Source organism: Lutjanus erythropterus, chromosome 10 (assembly GCF_056507025.1).
Source record: "Lutjanus erythropterus isolate fLutEry1 chromosome 10, fLutEry1.hap2, whole genome shotgun sequence".
Classification (NCBI taxonomy): Eukaryota; Metazoa; Chordata; class Actinopteri; order Lutjaniformes; family Lutjanidae; genus Lutjanus; species Lutjanus erythropterus.
Window position 1 is genome coordinate 16,684,806 of NC_139326.1, and position 24,352 is coordinate 16,709,157.

At 37.8% G+C, this 24,352-nt stretch overlaps 1 protein-coding gene across 1 annotated transcript; it reads left to right on the plus strand.

Moving 5' to 3' along the window:
• The first annotated feature begins 1,291 nt into the window (after positions 1-1,291).
• On the plus strand, positions 1,292-20,077 carry shoc1 (shortage in chiasmata 1). The gene is made up of 28 exons (XM_084729050.1): positions 1,292-1,302; positions 3,482-3,557; positions 4,144-4,273; positions 4,522-4,612; positions 4,739-4,929; positions 5,045-5,204; positions 5,292-5,397; positions 5,482-5,623; positions 5,723-5,812; positions 7,263-7,392; positions 7,512-7,606; positions 8,896-9,141; positions 9,880-10,383; positions 10,969-11,166; positions 11,294-11,488; positions 11,647-11,739; positions 13,435-13,616; positions 13,919-13,991; positions 14,259-14,328; positions 15,153-15,328; positions 15,434-15,539; positions 15,770-15,881; positions 17,244-17,365; positions 17,479-17,566; positions 17,796-17,927; positions 18,171-18,320; positions 18,539-19,319; positions 19,485-20,077. Exons 1-28 carry the CDS (start codon positions 1,292-1,294, stop codon positions 19,568-19,570), a joined length of 4,536 nt encoding a protein of 1,511 aa, XP_084585176.1. The 3' UTR covers positions 19,571-20,077.
• Positions 20,078-24,352: the final 4,275 nt, after the last annotated feature.

Sequence of the window (24,352 nt, forward strand, 5' to 3'; positions counted from 1 at the left end):
AACTTTATTTTTTCTCTTTCAGAACACATTCAGAACAAAAAGACTGTTTGTTTGCTATAATGTGTATGAGGTTGACCAAAAGTTTTAGGTAAAGTGTCTGTACTAATGGTGTCTGCTCAGATCCATTAACGCTCCGTGGATCAAGTCTGTACTGTCTTTTGTAGCGTAGTGAATAGCGCCTCCACGTGGTGAAAAGCATACAGTGCTCTTACAGGAAAAAAAATGTAAAGAGTGAAAAGCAGTAAATAGGTTTTCTTAAAGTTATACACTCATGAGGATTTAACAGGGGTGGAAAATATTTTACTTTAGAACAAATATCAATAATACAGTGAAATGCTCTCATACATATAGGAGTCCTGTATTCACAATCTTACCTGTGTAAAAGTACAAAAGTATTAGCATCACAATGTTCTTAGTACAAAAAGAAACACTACTCTTTATGCAGAATGGGCCATTTCAGAATAATGAATATTATATGACTGATTATAATTATTGCACATCAATTTATTACTTGATGTGTTGTAATAATCCTAGTATACAAAGTAATTAGTAACTAATGTTATATAAATCAATTTAATTGTAGTGGGGCAAAAAGTACAATATTGTTTTTCAAAGTGTAGTGCAGTTGAAGTCTAAAGTATTAAGTACAGTATTTGAGTAAATGTACTTAGTTACATGCCACTGCTCGAAATCAGATTCAGATGCTAACTTTTAATGAACACCTGAATCTTTGTCTTTACTTGAGAAACAATGCAATAGATTCGTAAGATTCACAGCAGGTGTAATTGATAAAATTAATTCTGTTTAACTATTTCAGTGTCACAGTCCTTTTATCATTTATTATATATACATATATACACACATATTATTTTGAATTATAATTCATGATTTTAAGCTGCAATGGCCAATAGATCAAAAATACAGTTTTTATGTATTTTATGGGTTTACATTTGACTATTTTTCTTGATAAAGATTTGAGTACACAAGACATGTTAATTTCTCAGCACACACATACACACCACACTCTGACATCCCAACCAACACACCCATACCACCTCGATTCTATTCATTAACTCAGCTGGCCTGTAGTGCTGCATACTGTGGGAGAAGAGAAACAAAGCCTGTCACTAAAACCTAAGCCAAACATAGTAAAAATGGCGCCATCTGGTGAAGAAAAAAAAAAACTAAAGTTTTGAAGTAAAGATTGCAGGATGAAAGCCTGAAAACGAAACAAAGGCAATGAGATAAAAAAAAAAAAAATGCAGTGTTGCTGGTAGTCAATGGGACAGTAATGTCCTCTGGGTATGAACTGGAGTATTTTGATTACAAAATGTGTGTAGAGTTATTATAGGGGCTGAGGTTGAAATTCCAAAATTAACCCAAAAAATACACAACCTGGCCAAAATGTATGCCATATGCATTAACACAGCCAAAATGATTGAAAAATCTAAATACAAATGGACAAAAATTTCCTCTCGTGTGAGTCAGGGTTAAACTCAATTATTAATTGATTTGAGAACATTATATAATTACTGGATTTTTTTTTAACACAATGACTTTAATTAAAATGAAAATCAAAAAATGTAAAATGTATAAATAATGAATAAATAATTAAATAAATATCACCAACTATGAAAACTAAGTTGTGGAACAATAAAACTTTTTTTCTATTTTCTGCACATGTATTGTAGCCTCAGCGGGGCTTTACATCAGGCATTAGTATTAATAAAAACTGTCCAACTTTGCAACTCAGGAACGCATCACTAGATCAGTCTCCCAAGCACTTATCCCAGTACCAGCTTACAAAAATAGCTATGGTCTGAGATCATTTTTTCACACATATACCAAACTCTGGAATGAGATATCATATTATATCAGAACAATACATTTTAAACAGACATATAAACACTATCTGATGGAAGGATACACTTGCAACCACTGACTTAACCCATAACGTGTGCACACTTCATTCAAGTCCCTGCCTCTTTAAATGATTCGTGTTGCTGTTTGTTTTTGTTGACTGTTACTGTTTTGTGATGTGTTTCTGTCTTTCATGTGCTGCAGAACAGGAACCTGCTGTAAACCAGTTTTAACTGAGTCAGGCCCGATTAATTGTAACTGATTTTTATTATGTTACTTTTAATCTTTTCCTGTATAATAAACAATAATAATAATAATAATAATAATAATAATAATAATAATAATAATAATAATAATAACAACAACAACAACAACAACAACAACAACAACAACAACAACAACAACAATAATAATAATAATAATAATAATAATAATAATAATAAATGTATAATACACATTTGCAGACCAGGACACAGTCTGGTCTGGGTCAACGTGCCTACAGACTAATCTTACCCCACTCTCCCCTATCAAAGATATTGTACTGTCCCAAAGCGCATGCGTGACGGTTAAAGCCCACCTTTGTAGTTCAGACGAACAACTGATTCAGGCTCAATAAACGATCTTTGGCTTCATTTGTGCTGATGAACGCAGCAGCTCCCGATCGACACCTCGCCTGTCAAAACACCAAAATAAAACGCATTTATTATGTAAGTTTGATGCTTACCAAGACAGTCTGCTTTATTTGTTCAATTTGTGCTGCCTGCTTAAGTTTGAGCAGAGCATTTTATAAGTTTAAGGCGAAAGAAAAGTTTGCTATTGTTGTAATTTTGCTAGCTTACTCGGAAGAGGTAGTTAACATTAAGCTAGCTACCCAAGTTAACATTGCTATTAAACGGCCATGAATTATTTATTTTGTGGTTGACAGTAGTGACAAGTAGTTAACAAAGTATACTAACTGTATTTTAAGTACTATTTTGAGGTACCTGTACTTGACTATTTCCATTTTCTGCGACTAGCTGAATTTCTAATTTAATCCAATATTGGATTAATAATTTAATATTGTACTTTTTACTCCACTACACCAATTTAATACCTTCAGTAACTAGCTACTTTGCAGATTCAACGTCATATTAATTCAAAGTATAATCAACAAATAATTTATTATGTATTATCATAGGTTAAGATGAGACTTTATTGATCCTGGCGGTAGATTCACATGGTATCCAGCTGTTCATAAAGTCATTCATATTACCTCCACCTTTATCAACTGCAACATTAAAGTTATTTACACATTTATGATTCAGTAATAACATCCATAAACATGATTCTGAAATGGGCTATTCTGCATGAGTTGTCCATTAACTTTTGGTTCTTTATTTTAATGCTAATACTTTTGTACAGTGTGGTATTACTACTTTTATAGTAAAGTTATGAATATTTCTCCCACCACTGGTGATTGACATACTTATTTCAGGAGTTTACTTAAAGTTCGTTGTTTGGGGTGACATAAGACATTACATTGATCTGTTCTTTGTTGTCGTGAAAACAATGGCTGGAAAGCAAAAATCATAAAATTTTCCTGACTATAATGTTTGTACTGCTCTCTCTGTGGTCTTTATAGGTCTGAAAATGACAGCTGCTTTTCTGCTCAACTTTTCTCTGCTAACAGATATAAAGCTCTTGACTATGTTTTTGAGGTGAGTGTGTGGCTTATTACTTTTCCTTCAAAAAATTATCATGAAAGTCGAGCTGAAATTAAAAATGCCTCTTAAAGTCTTTTAGATCACGTTCAATCCCAAAAATGGCTCTAAGCATAACATTTATCACTTATATCATAAAGTGTTTAATGATTGGGACTTGTCTAGTGCATAAAAGTTTCTCAAACTTTTTTAATATCTGAAAGAATGACTTCTGCACTGAGAATGGTCATACCTGCTTGAGTTTTACCACCTAAATGGTCCTTTTTTTCCCATACCTTAAGTTGAGTTTCCTGGTCCACTAAAGAAATGATCCCAGGACAGTTTTGGAATTCAGAAAAATTATTGTTAAAAGGGGTTAAAAACAACGAGTTAAACCTCACAGGTTCCTCATCAGAAGTAGTATTTAGATCAGTGACTTTAGTAAATGTAGCAAAACTACACTATAAAAAATCTTGTTTTCAAAATTATAGTATTATCAGAAAAGTAGTACTTGCTTTTTAGAGTGTCTTTTCATCTGTACTTTAAACCCAAATGTTATGTTGTCCTGCCTCCCTCTTTGCTTTCCTTCTTGTTTTTATTTCAGACGACCACCAGTCTGAAAGTAATGATGAACCTGCTGGCACTGCCAACACCTTACTTCTCTGGTACCACTGACCTGTACCCCCACAGTGGAGAGCTGCCTGAGGTCACTTACAGGACACCGTGGATCAGAGGTACACAAGTGGCCTAACTGAAGTCATAATAACCTCTACGCTGAGTGACATGGACCCTGGCTTTAGCATATTTTATGTGACATGATGAGGGTTTAGATTTGATTTCACACAAATATATAGTCCAAGGTGCTGTAGCCCAGTCCATTGTGTAAATAATTCGCGGGAGAAGCTAATTAACTTTGAACTCCTTCTTTCACTGCTCTGATTTATACATATAAAAACATTAACAAACTTTATTCTTGCTGTAGGAAAGGTGATTTCAACCTGCAAACTATTTGTCAATGGTTCTGTGCTCGAAGACCTGGGAGGAAAAAAGCAACTGGTTAATTCACCAGAAAGGTTGTCTTTTTTAAAGACTGTCTCACTGTGCATTATACTCTCTTTATTCATTGTTTGAGTCATAATTTCAACATTTATGTCTAGTGTTAAGTTGCTCAAAAAGTGATTCAGTGTTTTTTGTTCTAGATTTAATGTGAGTCTGAGTGAGGTGAACTGGGTTAAAGAGGTGATACCCAGCTCTAACCCTGACTCCCTGAAGGATCTAGACCAGGATGAGTATGTTTGGCTTTTAACACAGTCACAGGTTAATGATCCATGTCAGGAAACCTTTGTCAAGTGGACAACTGACCAGATGAAACCTGGAAATAAGAACTCAGGTAACTGTGTTCCTGTCATTCTTTTCTTTTATACTTGCCTATTTCTGCATTTCCTGTTTTGACTGTGACACTGATCATCTTTCAAACTCAAAAAACACATTTCCGTCTGTCAAAGATCTTCTCCTGCCAGATGAGCTGTTTGTTGACCACCTGCCACATTTCAAGAGACATTTACCTACACTGAAAACCAAACTGTCCAGGCTGAGGACCCTTCCTGTGGCCGACCCTCTGCTGAGCTCAACTGGAGATGCCATCTCTGAGGACACCATATTCAGGTGTGTATGTTCAGTGCTTGTCACATCCTAAAATTTGCTCATTAACAGACAATAAAGTTATTTACTTAAATGTTCAAACTCTTTCAGACACTGTGCATCTTATGAAAAGCCTCCTGATGTGAACACCAGTGACATTCAGACATGTGTGAACATTCATGAGGAGTTTGGTAGAGAGTCACTGATGAAGGAAGAGGTAACTAAAATGATACATGTCTAATTAGTTATTCATTTTAGAAATCACTTTAACATTTTAATATATGATTTATTTTCTTCATAGTCTCTGCTGTTGCCAATGGTAGTTGACACACTGAATCTAAGCCAAGAAAACCGCACAGCCTTTTCCAGTATTTATCATCGTATGAATGTTGCTCCTGAACAGCTGAGCGAGCAACCTCCAGTCCTGGATGTGCTTCACAAAGGTGACGATAAGATGAAAATGTTTCCTAAATCAAAGAAATCCAGACACAGAAAAGTAAACTGATAGACTGTTGTCTCATTTTTCCACGTTTCACAATTAGATGTACCAGTTTGGGTGGACATTAGTCAGTATGAGATTCCAGAGGAGCCCAGCAATATGAATGAAAGCCTGACAGAGTCAGAGTTGGCAGGTAAAACTAACACAACAGCTAGAGATGGGCGGATGATACCGAAGTGCCGAAGCTTGTTTCACTCCTGTGAAACGTACTGTTATGACATAATCATATATATGAGAACATGTGTTTGTGATACCAAGTAATAATGTTATGAAATAACAGGCTAATTTGATGAATATCACTCTCCAGTCACATCACATTGCAACTCATATGTGATATCACACAAAATATCAACCATGAAATTTAAGAACATGAAACTGTTTAATCTGTTTATAAAAACATAAAAAATATTTTATGTCTAGGTATTTTGGACGACGCATAATTATTTTTCTGTAACATGTTGCACAGTAACATTAATATTTAATGCCACCCTTTCTGATCAAAAGTAGGCTTACAGACTTAATAACATACAAGACTTTTAATGCACACATATGAGACTAAAACGATTAATCATCAGTGAGGTGTGGTGGTGCTTCAGCCACAGTCCTGAAGGGCTGCTATCACTTCTGCAAACCACCAGATGTCACTGTGTTCGCCGAGTTTGAAGCCTCAAAGCTGTGAATCTTTTTAAGCACAAATAGAAAGAAAGTCTCAAAGCTTCATGAGGCTTCACTTGCCCATCATGAACAACTAACTTGTTAACTTATTGTGTTTGATCAGAAATTTTTTCTGCAATGGCTGTTTTACCAATATTTACCATTTAATAACTGCCAGCAGTGGTGGAAGAAGTATTCATTCAAATCATTTACTTAAATAAAAATAGCAGTAACTCATTATTAAGTGGTTTTATATTGCTTCATGGTATCGTGATTTACTCTACTTAGGTTTCTTTTGTCCTCACTGTTTTAATTTTTAAATGTCTATCTATGTACACTATGATACTTGCATCGGATGGCTGTTTTCGGATTGTCTGTGTATTCTGTATCTGTATCCCCATCCAGTAAACCATAAATGACAAAATAGAGGACAAAGAAAATACAAGTTAATGCCCTAGATTCCAACTTTTAAGTAGTGAAGTGAGTAAAAGTATTGAAGTACTCATTAAGCATGTAATAAGTGGGATAATGTATAGTGAGCAGGTCATTATCATGCATCATCCTGTTGGGATTTATTTCACAGTAATTATGTACATTATCTCTTACGTAATGCTTAAATAAATCTTAATCTGAAAAGTAATAACTAGTAGCTGTAAATTAAATTGAATAAATGCAATACAGTAAATAAGTACAATATTTGCCCCTGAAATGTTGCAGAGTATAAAAAATTGTAACTGTAAAGTATAAAATACCTTAAAATAGTTAAGTACAAGTGTCTGTGGGAATTGTACTTAAGTAAGTGTATTTTAATTGCTTTTCACCACTGCCCTCAAAAGTCAAACCCACCAACCACGGTTATGACTCACCTTTCTAAGTATGTTTTATAAGGCTTGTAGCTGCCGTGTGCTGAAACGTAATCTTCCTTTAAGGTCATGTGATGCTTCCAACTGAGATGGAGCTGGACGTGACTTTGATAGCGACTCCCAAAACAAGTCAAACCCAAATCTTTCTGTCCGCAAGTGAACTCCAGGAGGAAGAGGTGTTGCCGCCCTGCAGACAGTGAGTGACAATACCAAGTTACCATGTGGTCAAGTTATTAATACAGCACTTGTCTCATTTTTATTCTAAGTGTTCTACCGTGCAGAAAAACTCTTCTAACATTAACGTTTGTCATGTAGATCTTTGGTGTCAGCGAGAGTTCAGAGTGAGATGGAGGCGATGCTGTGGAGGGCAGAGAAGCATCCAACCTTTGTGGTGGGCTTTGTGTTGGCAGGTAATCACAGGTTTTAATTAGTTAGTTTAACAGTTTTCTAATTAAAGGGCCATTCCACCAATTCACCATTACAATACCAAAGCTCTGAAGCTTATCTTACTCTTATGAAGAACACTGTTTTCAAACAAATGTATTTATTCAATTTTGAGCGTAACTTCACACAGTAAAGCAAACAAATAAAATGCATTTGAGAACATTCATATCAAGGTGTAATCTTATGCTTTATATAAAATCTACATAAATTATGGTATACATTTAAGGCTTCTGCAGATTTCTCACCCTCTAAAACTATGTAAAATATATTTATATGTTCTCAAACGTCAGAGGTGCTTGAGAAGCCACTTCATTTATAATGCAGACAATGTAGTGCGCACACTGGTTGATAATAGAAAAATGTGGTGATCAGGACTTGAAAGACGTGTAACAGGAACATTTCTACCTGATACCAAGTAATAAGGTAATAAAAGCAATATTTTAATGAATATCAATCTCTAAATTACTTCTCATGTGTAATGTCACATAATATTAACCTCAAAGTCCTCAGACTACACCAATTAGGGACATGAAAACTCTGTGTCAAACTAACTTTTTTTGACAAAATTAATTTTCCAGTATCACTCAACAATTTATATTTACTGCAGCATAACAACACACAGGCTTTGTGCACTTTCATCACAGACAAACACAATTGAAACTCTAAAATCAGCAAGGTGTTGCAGTGCCTTGGCCTCAATCTTGAAGAGCTGCTGTTCATTTCGCAAACCACCAGATGTTGTTGTGCTTCCTCAGTTCAAAGCTTTAAATCTTTAGTCAGCACGAACAAAAGGAAAGACCCAAAGCTTCATAAGGCTTCATCTGCTCACCATTGAAAACAACTGTGTAATGTCTTCTGAGCCTCTGGGGGCAGTCTCAAATTGGATGCGAGTAGGGGCAGGAGTTTAAAGACATGGGCACTGTTACGAAGGGTCCAACCCATGAAACTGTCTGGTTTCATTATGGTAATTTATGGGTCTTGATGGAACTAAAAGTCAGGATTTCTCTGCTTTTGCTGCCATGTTAAGAGGTAGACAGTCACTGTTTGCTATGAAGATCAACATATACGCAAATGCATGTAATTTAGCTCATTGTTCACAATAATTTTTGGCAGTTTTATGTCTGTCACAAAATGCTGACATACACTGTATGAGAGGCTGTTTAGTCTTTAAGGTTTTTAGTTTTATAGAGCTACACTACAAATAACTCTACAAATGGTGTTATTAAAAATTCAGTCTGATGTATTTTTTCCACAGAGCCTCAAATGTGTGAGCCAGCTATTGACTTCCAGCCTCTGTCTGAAGCTTTGAAAGTGTCAAAGTTAGAGAGACTAAGCTTCGCCTGCGGTGGTGACAAACTTCAGTCCCAGACGGGGACGGGAGTCCCACAGATGTGTTTGTGCATCAACCGTGAGTTCACAGAGAGCATGAGGTCTGAGTTTCCCTCCACCAAACAGAAAGAGACGGAGGACTTCAAAAAAGTGTCACCTGATCATGTGGAGTGTAAGTACTCTGTTTAATTGAATCAGTTTTGTCAGAGGATCCAAGTGAACGTGGTAGTTATCAAATTTCTGTAGTTTAGTAGAGGATACAGACAATACATATTATGCACATTTCTTTTTATAGTAAACAGAGCTGAAACTGTATGCTGAATTAGTTGATAATAAGCATATTAATTAATCAATTTGATAATTGCTTTTTAAGTAAACTTGCCAGAAATATACATGTTACAGCTTCAATCATGTGAATATTTGCAAGTGTTTTTGGTCATATAGGATAGTAAAGTGAATATATTTTGGATTTGGACTGATTGATATAGTATTGATGATCAAACCTGCCAAATCAAAAATAAAGTATCTATTAATTAATGCTGGCATTTATGGTTGATATTATTTTCGGTATATTTAATAGCATATTAATTCGTTTATTGAGTAATTTTTTTTTGTTGTTGTTTGTTTTGTTTTTGGCAGTTTTGTTCCTTAATAGATGGTCAAACAAATCAACTTCAGTATGTAAACAGTAGGGCTTTTGTCAATTGTGATCGATATTTTTTACTTTTTTCTGATATTGTATAGAACCAACAAAAATAAAATCATTGTTAGTCGCAGACCATATAGTAAGTGTGTATAGCCTATTGCTTTTTATGTACTGCTTGAAATTAGTTGTACTATTTTAGAGGATTAAAATTAGAGATTGCAGCAGATTTCTGATGTTATCTTATCTCCTCTGGTCTGGTCACAGTCTTACCCTCCACCCTGATGAATTCAACAAACAAAACTGAGTCACCTCACCTGGAGAAATCTGTTGCTCTTCACGCTGAAGCTGCTGCAGACGACACAATTCTTCACAGAGCTTCACCGCTCATCACGTCTGCTGATACATGTCAAAACACCCTCCTGATGCACACTGTCAACACAAACAATGAGGAAGTAAAACCTGCAATCTTCATGTATTCAAAACCTGCTGCTTCCACCAAAGATGAAGTTTCAGACCAGAGGTTTTCAGAAGTTTCAGCCATGAATTCTGCTTATAAGAACAACATAAACACAAGAAGTGATAACTGTAGCACAGAGCAGAGCGCCTGCATTCCCGAGCAGGCCACGTCCTCCAGACTGAATGTCAGAGACAATTACAAATGTCCACCAGAGAAGGACCTGGGCCCTCTGACCACCTTCATGATACTGAGATGTCAGGAGACAGCTCCAGTCACTGCAGCACCTCAGAACTTAGCCAGCCCTCAGCCAGGTAGAGTTGTGGTGTAGCTGTGGAGTGTAATTTGGTTGAAGTGACTGAACAGATCACACAATCATTAGCTGTTCGTCTTACAGAGCCTGAAGATGATTTTCATCAACTCCTTAAGTTCTTGTAATGCTACTTTTATAAAATTTTCTCTTGATAATATTGATGTTTTTGTGTATATGCATGCTGCAAAAAATATCTGATTTACAGCCTAGAGGCTCCCTATGTTTAATATATTTTCAAAACAATTGAAAAATCTTGTGCTAATATAAAGAGTGTTCATCATTAAAACTATTGTCAACACATAGCTTAAATTATTTGTCAATTAAGCAGTTGATAAAGTCAGCAACTATTTTGGCAATCAATATTTAAGGTTTAAAAATGGCAAAAATCTCTGGTTCTAGTTCTTTAAATATATATTTTTTTCTTTTGTAGTATAAAGAATTATTGATAATGTAAATAAGTACTTGTTTCTTTAATCTTTTGGGGTTCAAGTTCAAGATGTTTCACTTTGATACTTACCTTACTGTACTTGTGGTCTTATGGCTTGTTCTTGTCACACACTATAATCTCATCTCATGTCCTTATCAGCATCACAAGTTGTCCAACAAGCACCTCAGCTGCCTCCAGAGCAGCTGCAAAGATCAGACAGGAGGCCAACATACATGAATGGTGCTGCATCAGGAAATGTTACTCGAGAGCAGACGGGTCAGCCCATCAGACATGCTCTGAGTCAGTCCATCCATCTGGACAGACAGGACAGCAGTGTGGTACAAGTCCAAGCTACTGGTATGACACTATCACGGCACCTTCAGTTTGAATATACAAAAACATGGGACTTTTGTTGGAGAAAAGTGTGGTTCAGGTAGGAGCTGAAGTTTGTTTCATAAACCCCTGTACTCTTGCTCCGTTACAGACAGCCAGCAGGGTGCTTACTGTGAGCTGCTCGCCTTCGCTCAGCCCTGTTTGAGCTCTGCCAGACAGCTGGGGCTCAACTTCTTGATGTGGGGAGACTTCAGCTGCCTGACTCCAGACCAAACACACTTCCTTCTCAAGCAGCAGGAGAAGGCACTCTGCAGGGCACATGGACAGAGCACAGAGCTGGACAGAGGTACAAAATGTCATTTCATGATGCAGAAACACATTTCCACAATTCCACACATTTTATTTGTGATTTTAAACTGTATATTGTAGCCGTGAGATATTAATTTAGTTTATCTTCACTGGAAAAGGTGTAAAATCTAACTGCTTGTCTGGTGTTTCATGCAGATCAGGAGCTGCTTCTCAACCAGGCACGTCTGATTCATCTGCTGGTGATGTTCAAGGAGCTGCTGCTGAAGTGTGATCTCAGTACTGCGTTGGGTCCGTATAACACATTCAGTAGTTAATAGCACTACAACCTTATATCATTTAATAAGAGTTTAACACTTAAAACTTGGCAGAATTGGCTTAAGGACAGTGTGGGTGTGGTTTCACTAGATTTGATTGACATTGCTGACAGAGAAAGCAAACCACTAATCAACTGTCATTACACCCAGTTCAAACCAGTGAAAGAATCCAGGGTTAAAACAGAAGTGTTTTCCATACATTAATTTATTTGTGGCAGCCTGCCACAATAAACCACAAATGGATTTTATATTATTAAAGCTGTGCGCTCGTCTCTCTCAGTCATGTCGAGAAGAATAATACTAAATTATCCACCTTATATTACAGTTTAGTCACAAAGTACTTGAATCTAATCACCTTGCTTGTAAACCACACACACACCTCTGGTCTCTGCACACACACTAGAGTTTGCCCCACCTCTCTCCCTGTTTGTGTCTGAAGTTCTCTAAAAACACAACTCACATTTTGGATTTTTCCATCTGTGTTTTTGTTTTCACAGTAGCAGCAGAGTGACATGTAGAGCAGATATTTAAACAACTGATAAGTAGGCAAAATCAGATACAAATACAGTCTATGTATGAAGGAAACACTGCAGAGTTTATAACCTCATGCTATTCACAGACAGGTCCGCCATTATACACACAGTCTCCTGTTTAATGTATCTGCCTACTTACAGTGTTTCAGAAAAGCTTGTAAGGTTACCTGGTTGGTGTTGTTATAATTTGGTACCATGCTGGTTTCGTCACTCTGTCACTCTGATACCTTCTTGGCATCTGTAACGTCCACACTGTGTCCACCAAACAACCTGGTCTCAGCCTCCACAACAAAAACACTGATTTCATACTGTGTGAAATTTATTTTTTGCCTTTCTGTTAGTAATCATCTTCATGCAGTCAGTGTGACTGAATATTAATTTGGGGCGTTTCACTGACCATTTATAGGCAACTATGGGTGTTAAATGATGTCAGCAAAAGGTGGTACATCTCAAGTTGATTGTGATTCATAGAGGGAAGCTGGTGGAGTACGTGCCTAAGCCCTGTTTTATAAATCAGAATATTGTTGTGTGTAAGCAGTGTCTTAGGTTCATCTCTACGCCATCTTTTAAGATGAATCCTACACACAGTTTTATAAATGAGGACGCAGAGCACTTCTGCTTTTGAGGAAGTTAACATTGTTAGTGCAGAGTGAGACTTTGCCGATGCTCTTGATCTGAATACATAACAATATTGGGTGAGGGCAGGTGTTTGCTGGTGGTTGTTTACAGCAGGTTTATGTTTTTCTGACTTCCCATGAGACTCTTAAAACCTCAGTTCCTCATTCGAGTGTCTTCTTGCACAAGTTCTTCTTGCATCTCTGTTCTTGAGATGTAACTGAACTTGTACTTACACATAATAGATTAAAATATTGTTAACAGACACATTTTTTAGTTTTAGAAGTGAAATTTTCTTGATGAAGAAACACCACACCACATTAGCTGGGTGTGGTCTGACAAAGTGTGACCAGGTTTCACAGTTTGCATTAGTAGTTATTGGTTTCATGTTGGTTTCATTCTGTAGTTGTTAGTTTGATAAATATAGTATTTTCTCAAAAACTAATTTGAAAAACAAAACTCAATTGAAGGAAAGACCCGGCAGACACCCTGATTTATGCTCTTTCCCTTACACACTGAAGAGTACCTGACCAAGGCGGCTGAGACGTGTGCAGAGCAGAGTCTGGAGCAGCTGCTGAAGAGGCTGCAGATCATCCTCTACCTCAGTCACAAGAAACAGGAGCTCAACCTCAAACTGCTGAAGCTGCAGCAGCTGCTGAGTGCATGGCTGCATGATAGGAAAGAAGAGAACATCACAGAGAAAGTCAGTGTTTGCAACCACACTTTTTGGTTTCCTTGTATTAAGTGCATTTTAATTACTGGAGTTTGGAAATGTTGAACTATTGTTTTGCTCCACTTGTTGTAAACAACTGCTAGTCAAGAATATGAAGATAACATAAAGTGCAGTTACATTGTTTTACAGATCATGAATGTACACACTGTTGAGAAAATCCAAATTTCCAGTATACTATTTACTCATATTCACTTTCACCATTATCCAAAATGTTTCAGTGTTTATTTGTGAAACACTTAATATTATTCTGTAGTTGATTTGTCTTTCTGTAGATTCTTGTCATAATATCAGTTGACTGTGATGACAGCAGGTCTACTATCATTAACAGCTTGAGCCAAGTGACTGGTGAGCAAAACTTGATCTCTTTCAGCCATTTCATAATCAACCCATCAACCGCACTACTAATAAACAAAATACAGCCGCCATATTGTGGCTAAATACAAGCATAGGTCAACTGATTTCATTTAGCATTTTCATTTCTGATTGTGGGTTATAAATCCACTATTCATAAGTAAAGGCAAAAGTTAGTAATATTCCTTGTATTAACAATACAAACACATGTTCATGAGTCTGACACACAGTTAGAACTGTTGATGGTTTTTGTTGTCTCAGGTGTTGCTCTAACTGCAGTTCGTCCTGATGGGAACAAGAAAAAATTGAATGGTGCCAGGGTGGTCAGCAGGTACAAATCATGCATCCGTAATAAATATCTGGGCTGATCATTTATCGGTGTATATTGACATATCCAGCTATATTGGTATATTTATCGGCTCCAGTCATCTTTGATTTGACAGACTGTCAAAGCATTTAATTTGAATTCTTAGGCAAAATGCTCTCTAAAAGCCAGTGTGTATTTGTGAAGTTTAATGGTGAATTTTACTAGAAAAACCAAATGAACATTTAAAGAATCAGAACTGTTCTTTGTTTTTGTTGTAATAATGATGTCAATTAGATTTAGTTCGGTCAAGGCTCTGGAATATTAAATCATTCATCTTTGCTCCCTACATTTAAGCCTCTCTCACCCTCAGATGAGCATAAACTTCAGGTTTTATGAACTTATTTTCAAGATTTAAAAAATGTGAAATTATTGGTTACCTTAGTGGTATTGACCATGAGAAGCAGGTAATAATCCATAAAAAATCCATTTAAAAAATCCATATCTTGCATTGCTAGTAGAAATGTACAGTCTATCAGTACTTTTGTATTTATCACATCATTCGCACATATATGTCAGCAAATTCCTCATAATTCACATCCAGATTTTGTGGTGGTTTCTTGGTATTAGTAAAATATATACAGCAAAAATGTGTTTATAGTTTGATGTTGTTGGCTGTGGTGCTTTCATTAGGTGAAAGTGTCACTCTGTACAGTGGAAGTAATGAACAAATGTGCTTTGGCACACTGGAGTACACGCTAATTGTTTGCTGTGTTAAAGGAAGTATTTCATGCTGCTACGTGCTATATTGAACAAAGTGTTTGTTTCACACTCCCATCCTGTTCCACCAGCATACACAAGTGTGTGTGTGTGGTGGTGTATGAGCAGCATGTAGGTCCAGACTTCCCCTGGAGCTGTTTCTCTCTGGTGGTGGAGTACGACCACCCAGGCCAGTCACCATGGGCCACAGTCTGCAGAGAGAGGAGCATCAGTCACCTCACCTTCAACACAATCATCTGTAACCCTGGTCAGCTCACACCAAATACATGTTATTCACATCATTGTACACTGAGGCCTAGTGTGATTTTTTTTTCTTTCTCATTGTCTTTTGTTTTTGTTTTTTTACCAAAAGAGATGGAGAAGACCTTGTGGTGCCTGGAGGACAATGTGTCATATGTGTTGATTGTGACAGAGGGGCTTCTCAACTGTCCACTCCTGCTACAGACACTTGAGTCACGGTACATTTTACAGCCAGTAGGAAAGAAGAGACCTGGATTTCAACCCAATTTCCATATTTAAACATATATTTAAACAAAACCCATATATCTACTGGAAGGTAATGCTCTAAATATGATAACCTATTAAATAAGTGTATGGATGGAGGCAAGATGAGGTGTTACTGGAGAGATGATAAGCTATAATTTAATGCTTTATGGAGACAGGTGTCCGTCTGTGTGTTATGTTACAGATTTAACTTGACTGTGCTGGAGAGGAGACACTGTCCATCCTTGCAGATGCTCGGTAGGACTCATCTCTACGCTGTGATTACAGTGGATGAAAGCACTGCTGTCCTCATTCAGGTATGAGGAACAAAGACACCTACAGCATTCTTTAAAGCACTGGTTCTCGACCTGGGGTTCCCAGGGCTTTGTCTGCTCTGAGGCTGTCAAAATTAGATTTACTCATGTGAACTAAAATCCCAATTTATACAAAAGTCTGTATACAAGCTCTGTGATTTTGAGTCATTATTATTCTTTGGTAAGGATGAATGTGTAAGCTATCCAGTTGGGTTGTTAAAACAACCCAGCCTATACTAGAAGAGAGACATTTACCAAAGGTAAAGGTTACAAGTATGGAAACAATTCAAATTTATCTTAAAGCTTTGGAATAAATCACTTATTCTTTTGGTGTATGCGCATGTCCGTGCAGACTGGGGTTCAGCTTTTCATAGATACAAGTAACGGGGCTGGGAACCACTGCTTTAAAGGAAACACACTATGATACTGAATTTCCTCCATGTTTTTTTTTTTATCTCTTTCCACTGAATTTCATTGGTATTGCATGGAAATGCTGAAAAATTCTTCATTCAGTTTCTGCAGCTACACTCAACAAAAATGAATGCAACACTTTGCTCCCATTTTTCATGAGATGAAGTGAAAAATCTAAGCCTTCTTCTGTACATAGGACATTTATACACAAATTTGTTAAATGTTAGTGAGCACTTCTCCTTTGCCAAGTTAATCCATCTGCCTGACAGGTGTGGCAAGTAGAGATGCTGATTAAACAGTATGATTATTACACAGGTGTGTCTTGGACTGGTCACAATAAAAGGATACTATAAAATCTGCAGTTTGGAAAAAGATATTTATTAAGCACTGAACTATGGACATTTTTGTTATAAAAATGTTTTTGCCTATACCAAACAATGCCAAATGTATTTTTCCCCCTAAATCAAAGCTTTATGTCCACAGCAACATATTGTGTATTGTCTTACAGCATTACATAGCCTATGAAACATATACAGATGTAAAGGACATCATATTAAACATATTAAACACATATACTTGAACATGAAATAACATGCGGCGCACATTCAAAAAATAATCTGATAGATTTCAGGTCTTTATTTGATAGTAGATCGATTAAATTTTACTTGATTAACTCTGACCCAAACCAATCACTCCTCATGCTCTAATAAAACAGTTAATCCGAATCTCTATATGCCACACCTGTCAGGTGGATGGATTATTTTGGCAAAGGAGAAGAAACACAGAATTTAACAAACTTCTGAACAAAATGTGAGAGAAATAAACCATTTGTGTGCCTAGAAAAGGTATTAGATTTTTTACTTCAACTCATGAAGTGTGTGTGTGTGTGTGTGTGTGTGTGTGTGTGTGTGTGTGTGTGTGTGTGTGTGTGTGTGTGTGTGTGTGTGTTTGTAGGAGGAGGATGAACTGAATCAGGAGGGAGCCAGTGAGGGAATAGTGATGAGGCTGACTGCGCTCTCTCTGCAATACAGCTGCTGTTGGCTCATCCTGTACTGCCCAGACAGCCAGGGAGGAGGGTCAGTGTCCACACACACATAAATCCAGTACACACGCACACGCACACACACACACATCCCTTGCACACAAAGGCTTACCATTGCTGCTTCTGCTTCTGTCTGAGTGATGGCAGATTTTCCAGCGAAGCCTTCAGCAACTTGGTGTTGGTTTATTCATCTCTGGTGCTGTTCAGCATGAAGTCCGAGGATCTAAATGTGAAGGTAGAACATTAACACAGCACACATTTTTTCAACCAGAACTGTCTATACTAACTTCATGTCCTGTCAAAAAATCTCAACAAAGTCTAATGCTAGTAAAAGTTAACCACATCATTTGGTAGTTATTTGGTAGTTACTGGTACAAATAGTATTTTTAATTGACTCTCTCTACATCTCTCAACAACCTGTAGTTTGTTAGTTTAGTTAGTTAATATTTTTCTGTATTTGTCAGGTGTTGATTGTGTCTGAGGTGATGGAAATCGCTAAATGGATCAGTCAGATCTGCTTCAGCAGCCTGACGTCCAGCGACAGGGAGCCTCTCGATTACCTGGACAGAGACTGGCTGACTGCGATTCCCTCAAAGGTGATTTATCTAAGTGACACAGATTGGACTAGTAGTTGGTGGAGAGGGTTTTCCTTCAGTTTCATTTACTGTTTCAACCGAGCTCATGCAGGATAAGAGCAGAATAAATGTCTGAAGAAAGGCTCCTGCTGCCACTTCAACTTAAGCTTTTTTTTTATTCCTCCAATGTTACACCATAGATGGCTTAATTTTTACCCCCTAATCAAACTGTGTGTGTTGACATTTAGTTTTCTTTTTGTCCAGGAGGAAGAGTGTCTGTTGCAGTTCCCATGTATTAACCCTCTGGTTAGTCAGCTAATGTTGAAGAGAGCGCCATCCCTCCAGTGGCTCCTTGGGGCCTCTCTGTCTCAGCTGAAGGAGCTGCTCCCTGAGGTGCCACACAAAGTCCTCAAGGTTGGCCTAGTTCCAGGCATGAATCACTGCCTGGTCTTTGATTTGTTCAGTGATTCAAACAGGTTTGGTGTTATGATCACTGACAGCCACTTCAGCTGTTTGAAGAAAAGTTTAACTGCTTAGTTCTGTGGGCAGAAAAATGTCTTGAGAGTACTTGAAGAACCGCAATGTGTTGTTTGGTTGTCCTGATTCAGCTCCTCTTCTGTCCCTGGTCTTAGCTGTTCAGTGACACAACCTCCCTGTACACACTGACCCCAGATCCCAACCAGCCAGAGTCTCATACAGTCATCACTGAGACAAACCAACTGGCCAGTCCACCAAACATCACCTGGACCGCCACTGCTGAGCCTGAGCAAATGAACTCTGATGCAGAACCAGAGCCCCCCATTAACCCCCATCCAGAACATTTCTGTCATGACCACAGCATCAGCTTCCCGTTCAAAGCTGCACCCACCTCCTCTGACCCAGATGTGACGGTGCAGGTTGACAGCACAGATTTCAGACTCGACCTGAGTTCTTCCTTTGGCAGCCCAGATGTTCCCGTCCAGAGAAGCTGGACCAGCAGTGATCATTGGAAAGAGTACAGAAGAGGCACAGAGGAGGTGAAGCTTCTTTCTTGGAGAGGCAGAGCTGGAGTCATGGGTGGATTTGTCGAAAGAGCAAACGATGAGTGGACACAAAGGGCTCAAACAAAGATTGACAGCCCTTTCAAGCTCGACTCCACTCTCAGTTACAGCTCTGTCCTGCAGCAGCCAGCTGAGAGTAACATATTCATGAACCCTACAGTCGACAGTGACCTCCAGCAGAAACACAGCCACGGCGTTTCCTTCGGTCTGAGCCCCCCTACAGAGGTCATGCTGTGGGGTCAAAGTCAAAGCAGCGACGACTGCCTCACCAACACCAGAGAGACAACAGCCGTTTCACCTAAGTATGGGTTCAAGTGCTGGATATCACAAGAGAGGAAGAGGAGCGGCGAGGCTGCAGGTTTAGTTGGAACAGGTGAATGATTGTGTCTGTTGGTGTGTTTCCATCCAGCAGTTCTGTAATGAGGAGACTATAACCTTCCTCAAATTAATACATGGAACAAAACATAAATGCCATATTTCCATCACGCTCTGTTTCCTCTGTGTTTCCCTCAGGTTTTCCTTGTGTTTTGTTTTGCAGTGTTGACACCACTGAAGAAGGGGAGGCTAAGCTATGAGAGGGTGCCCGGCAGGAGTGATGGACAGACAAGGCTTAAGTTATTTTAGGCATGAATGCTTTTCCATTCCTGTTACCTGTTGTAATTGCATAATTGAAGTTTATTATTCAGATGAAATAACTTAAGTTTGACTGCAAAAAGTTTCCATTGCAAGTCAAGTAAGTTGCCTTTTTTGACTAATTTAATATTATAATAATTTATTTATTCAGTATTTAACAAGCAACAATGTTTTTGACCGATTTTTCCTTTAAAGCTGGTTGTTGGGAAAAGAGCAGCGTAACCTAAATTAAATAAGTAAATTGCAGTAGTTTCTGGCAAAATAATTATTTGTCTAATGTAAAAGACTGATATTTTCATTGTTTTACCAATAGTTGAAAATATTTGTATGTTAATGATAATTTATTACTGCTTGTTTTAAGACATGTTATTTATTAAATCAAAACTTAAAACATTTGTTCATTATTTTATTGCTCTGTACCCTATAACTCCTGTTAGCACTTAAAACTGTATGTTGGTGTATAAACAAATGGCAATATAACACAGCTGCAAATAAGTCTTCAACAATACTACATAAAAAAGCACTTAAAAAACATTTTATGTGCTGACAACTATGTAGTAATTGTAATGTTATTACAAGTTTATATATACTGCTTGCATCATAAATAGGGGGTGTTGCCTGTTTCTTTTCACAAAATAAGATTAAACATCAAGATTACAAATTTGTGCACATTTCGCCTTTGTTTTGTTTCTTTCCCATACTGAGCATGCCCAGTATTGAAAAACAAATTGTGATTTATGGTTGGAGGAGTGGGATCGGGGGTCTTTCCCAGCTAAACTGATAAAGCTTCTCATTTTAGCAGCTCCAATGGTGGGGCTATTATTTTTTTTTCTTTTTCATTTAGTGAAGCAATCCCCTTATCATCGTCTCTCAGCATGTGGAGAGAGTGCTTATCTTCACGAGCCAGCAGAGTGAAGCCAGCTCCCTCAGGAATGATCCCCAGACAAAGACGACCCCCGGGGACATCGACTCCGAGCCTCCCTGCCTCTGGACAGCCGTATCCAGCACTGGCTAGCCACCATCAATAACCCACCAGGTTTTTTGTTTTTTTTAACATCTCTCTCTGTCTGTCTCTCTGGCCTCTGCCTTCTAACAAGCAGTGGACAAACAAAGAGATGGACTAAATGGTTTGTTTTTTAATGGCACAGGAACAAATGCTGCGGTGGCAGGGTGGTTAAAGGAGTCCCCATATGAAGGTTAGGTAAATAGCAGCATAATGGTGCAGTAATTGCCCCTGACTGTACTTAAGCCTTGGACTGAATGGGAAAGGACAGATATTGTGGGAATTAACAGCCTGTTTAAACCAAAGCCATCGTTTAGATTTGGATCCTGCTCTGACTGCAGCTGTAAAGGTCACAGAGCTGTTATCTTTAATCACAGACAGCAGTTAACTGTGTCACCTGTGTGTTTCCTCTCTGCTGTCAATAACAGCAGGGGACTGAGGTGCACATTTGTTTGCTTAAACCTGCACTGATTTATGATGGGACAAATGATGCATCCCTGAAGGAAAACGGTTTCAGTAGAAGCAACAGTATTTTGACACAATAACCAACATTGCAACATGTTAATGAGGCACCATGCACAGTCATCAGACATCCTCTCCACCAAATCTTACATCGTCTTATCAGCTGGCCAATATTATCAGCCGGATACTGGCCTATCACAGCTTTATTGGTCTTTATTGATATTGACACGTCCAATATGTGCCTAAACAGAACAGTTAGCTTCATAGGCAGCATTTTTTTAATTATTTTTCTTAATTCAGGTTTAATATAAACATATATTTTGTGCTATATTTGTTTTTGTTTTTTTATTACTTCTAGTTATTTATAATTCTTAAAATTACTGATGGAAGTTTGCTGTTTTAGTGCCTTCTTTTCTTTTTTCTCATTTTATTCTCATATTAAGTTAAAGTTTCCTAATTCCTAATGCAACCATATAATGTACTCTATTTATAATATGCCACGGTTTGTTGTACGTCTTTACAATAAAATCTGCTGGTAAATCATTCTTGCGGGGAAACCCGAATGTGTTTTCACTCATTTGATCGACTACATCAACTTGTAAGCAGCCGTCGTTCACAATAGTCATGCTTGGTCAGCTGTGAATCACATCAAGGTTTTTGTTTATTGGTTGTCTACATTTTAGCAAAGAAGCCAGACAGTCAGAACATGTTTCATCACTGTCATTTATCCAGAATTTATCAGGGCAGTTGATAATTACTGGTGAACCAGTAACTGGTCTTATAACTTCTCACACAAGACAAGACTACATCTTCTGTACTGAAATAACCTGAATAGTAAATAATCATTTTTTACAGGAGCAAGCTAACAAAGACCATCAGTGTGGTCAATAAACTAATCAGAAGCTTTCTGGTTTATTAAGGTGTTTCTCTTAAAGGTAAGTGTATTGTATTTTCTCTGTATTTTGTTAGTTGTGCTGTTGTTATATGGCATGATGTATTATTGAACTGCAGGATAGGACAAATACATTTTTCCAGTATGTATAGTAGTGTAAATCTGCAGTCGTGGACGCTAAATTTAAGGTAAAGCTGCAACTAACAATTAGTGTCAATATTAATTATTCTACCAATAACATTTTCAATTAAATCAATTAATGTTTTTGTCTATAAACTGTCAGAAAATAGGGGAAAATATTCAGTATAATTCAAGCAATGAAGACATTTATTCAGATGGTTTGGTACACTCTTTTTAGTTACTTGTTTTGTCAGACTAACAATCCAGAAGTCATAGATATTCATCTGACAATAATATACAGAAAACAGTAAATGCTCACATTTGAGGTGATTCCAGTGAGTATGTAGCTCTAATCCAAAGATGTAGCACCAATTCTGTCCAGTAATTTAATTGTCTACACATGTTAGACTAATAAACACACAGAGTGTAATTGCAGTAATAACAGCAGTAATTTCTGTCAGTGAAGCTCTTTGCCAGACTGGCCCTTATGAAACTGGCTTTATGAGTCACCTCATTTTGTCATATATGCCCAGCGTGCTTATATATCCAAATGTTACATTAAATTCAAACTAATTAATTCCACAAGTGGCTTCATGCCTTGTCCTGCCTACTCTGCCTTCAGCTTCAACCTGCTTGACAGATAAATTACAACCAATCAGGTATAATCTTCACCTGGCCCTGTCGGTGTGATGAACCGGCCAAAACATCCCGCAGCAAGTGTGTCTGACTGCAGACCTTCAGCCTGCAGTGGAGGCTGGATGGAGCCAGAGAGCGGCGGTGCCTGGCTTGCAGGTGCAGCCTCTTGGACGTGCAGCAGGGCCCATGAATGGCCGATTCAGAAAACGGCCCCCATCGGGACTGTTCTCCAGGCCCCGGGCTAATCCCAGCCCCTAATCGGATTATGTAAATTCCTACTCCACACAGAGACTTTTATGGAAGGCTGCGTCTTTGAAACAACACTTGAAGGGTGTAAAAAGAACAGTGACAATTGGTTAAACTAGACTTGTTTTTTTTATCTGAACGGAGGTTGAAAGTGGGAGGCAGAGGAGGGGGAGAGAGAGGAGTGAGGAGAGGTTGGAAGAGAGGTGAGTCAGGATGCTGTGCTCTCCCTGTTTCCTCTGTAATTTATGTGTGGCCCCTTGGAATGGCTCAACAAGATTACCATAGTCATAACAAAACCCATATTGTTCAACTGTCAATCTGGATATGGTATTTTTACCTTTTGTGGCCCAATCAGCCTGAACTCAATAGCAGAGCGGCCAGTGATATCAAGGTCTTTTCCACGGTGGAGGGGAAGGTGGGTTGTCCATGCCTAATGTCAGAGAAACAGAAAGGAACAAGTGTCCATAGCAGTAAGAGAAGGATCAGAGAGACGAACGTCTCAGTTTCACTTCAATGGGAATGTATTTGTCACCTTTAGAGCGAACCTTCAAGGATTAAATGAGCAATGAATCATAAAAGCAGCACAAATAGTCACTTAAAAGGCTGTTGGGAGCTGCAAAGAAAGAACCAGAATCCTTTCAAATGTTGTGCAGAAACACCTCTGGAAAATAATTTAATGTGATGATTTATGGACAGTATAATCATAATCATAGCACATACGTAACAGGCAGAAGATATTTTGTAAGCCTCAGTGACCACACCTCTGGAAAGCATTTTCTGATATTCAGCAGGGTTCAAGCCACTGTCTTTTATTATTTTGTTTATTTATGCTACTACTTTGTCAAATTATTGGTGATCATGATGTGAATGATCAGTTATTATGCTGATGAAAATGCCTCTCCAGGCTGCAGTAATTTTCCTACATGATGACAAAGCAGAAATTCACATAACTGGAAGACAAAATATATTTTTTAGCAAACTTAGAAGTCTGGCACTACAGAACAAGTTGGAGTGTTATTGATTGTCTTGATTCTGAGTAATATTTATATTTGCACATGAACAATGTTACAAAAAGTGTTTTTTATGACTTAAGAAATATTGCTAGAGTTAAATCCTACCTTACACTGGAAGATGCCAAAAAGATTACTACTTCTGTGTTTTTGGTCTGAGCTATTGTAATGCACTTTATTCAGGATTGCTGAAAAAAAAAAATTCAGCAGGCAGGGTTTCAACAAGAACCAGGGAGAGAGATCACATTACATTAAGCATCATTACACTGGCTGTGTCACTGGGCATTGATTTTAACATTATTTTACTTGTTTTTAAAGCTCCTAGTGGTTCCAACCTCTTAGGTCTTCTAGTGCAGGCTTACTTAATATTCCTAAAACGAACCACAAAAAAAGATTCCTACCAT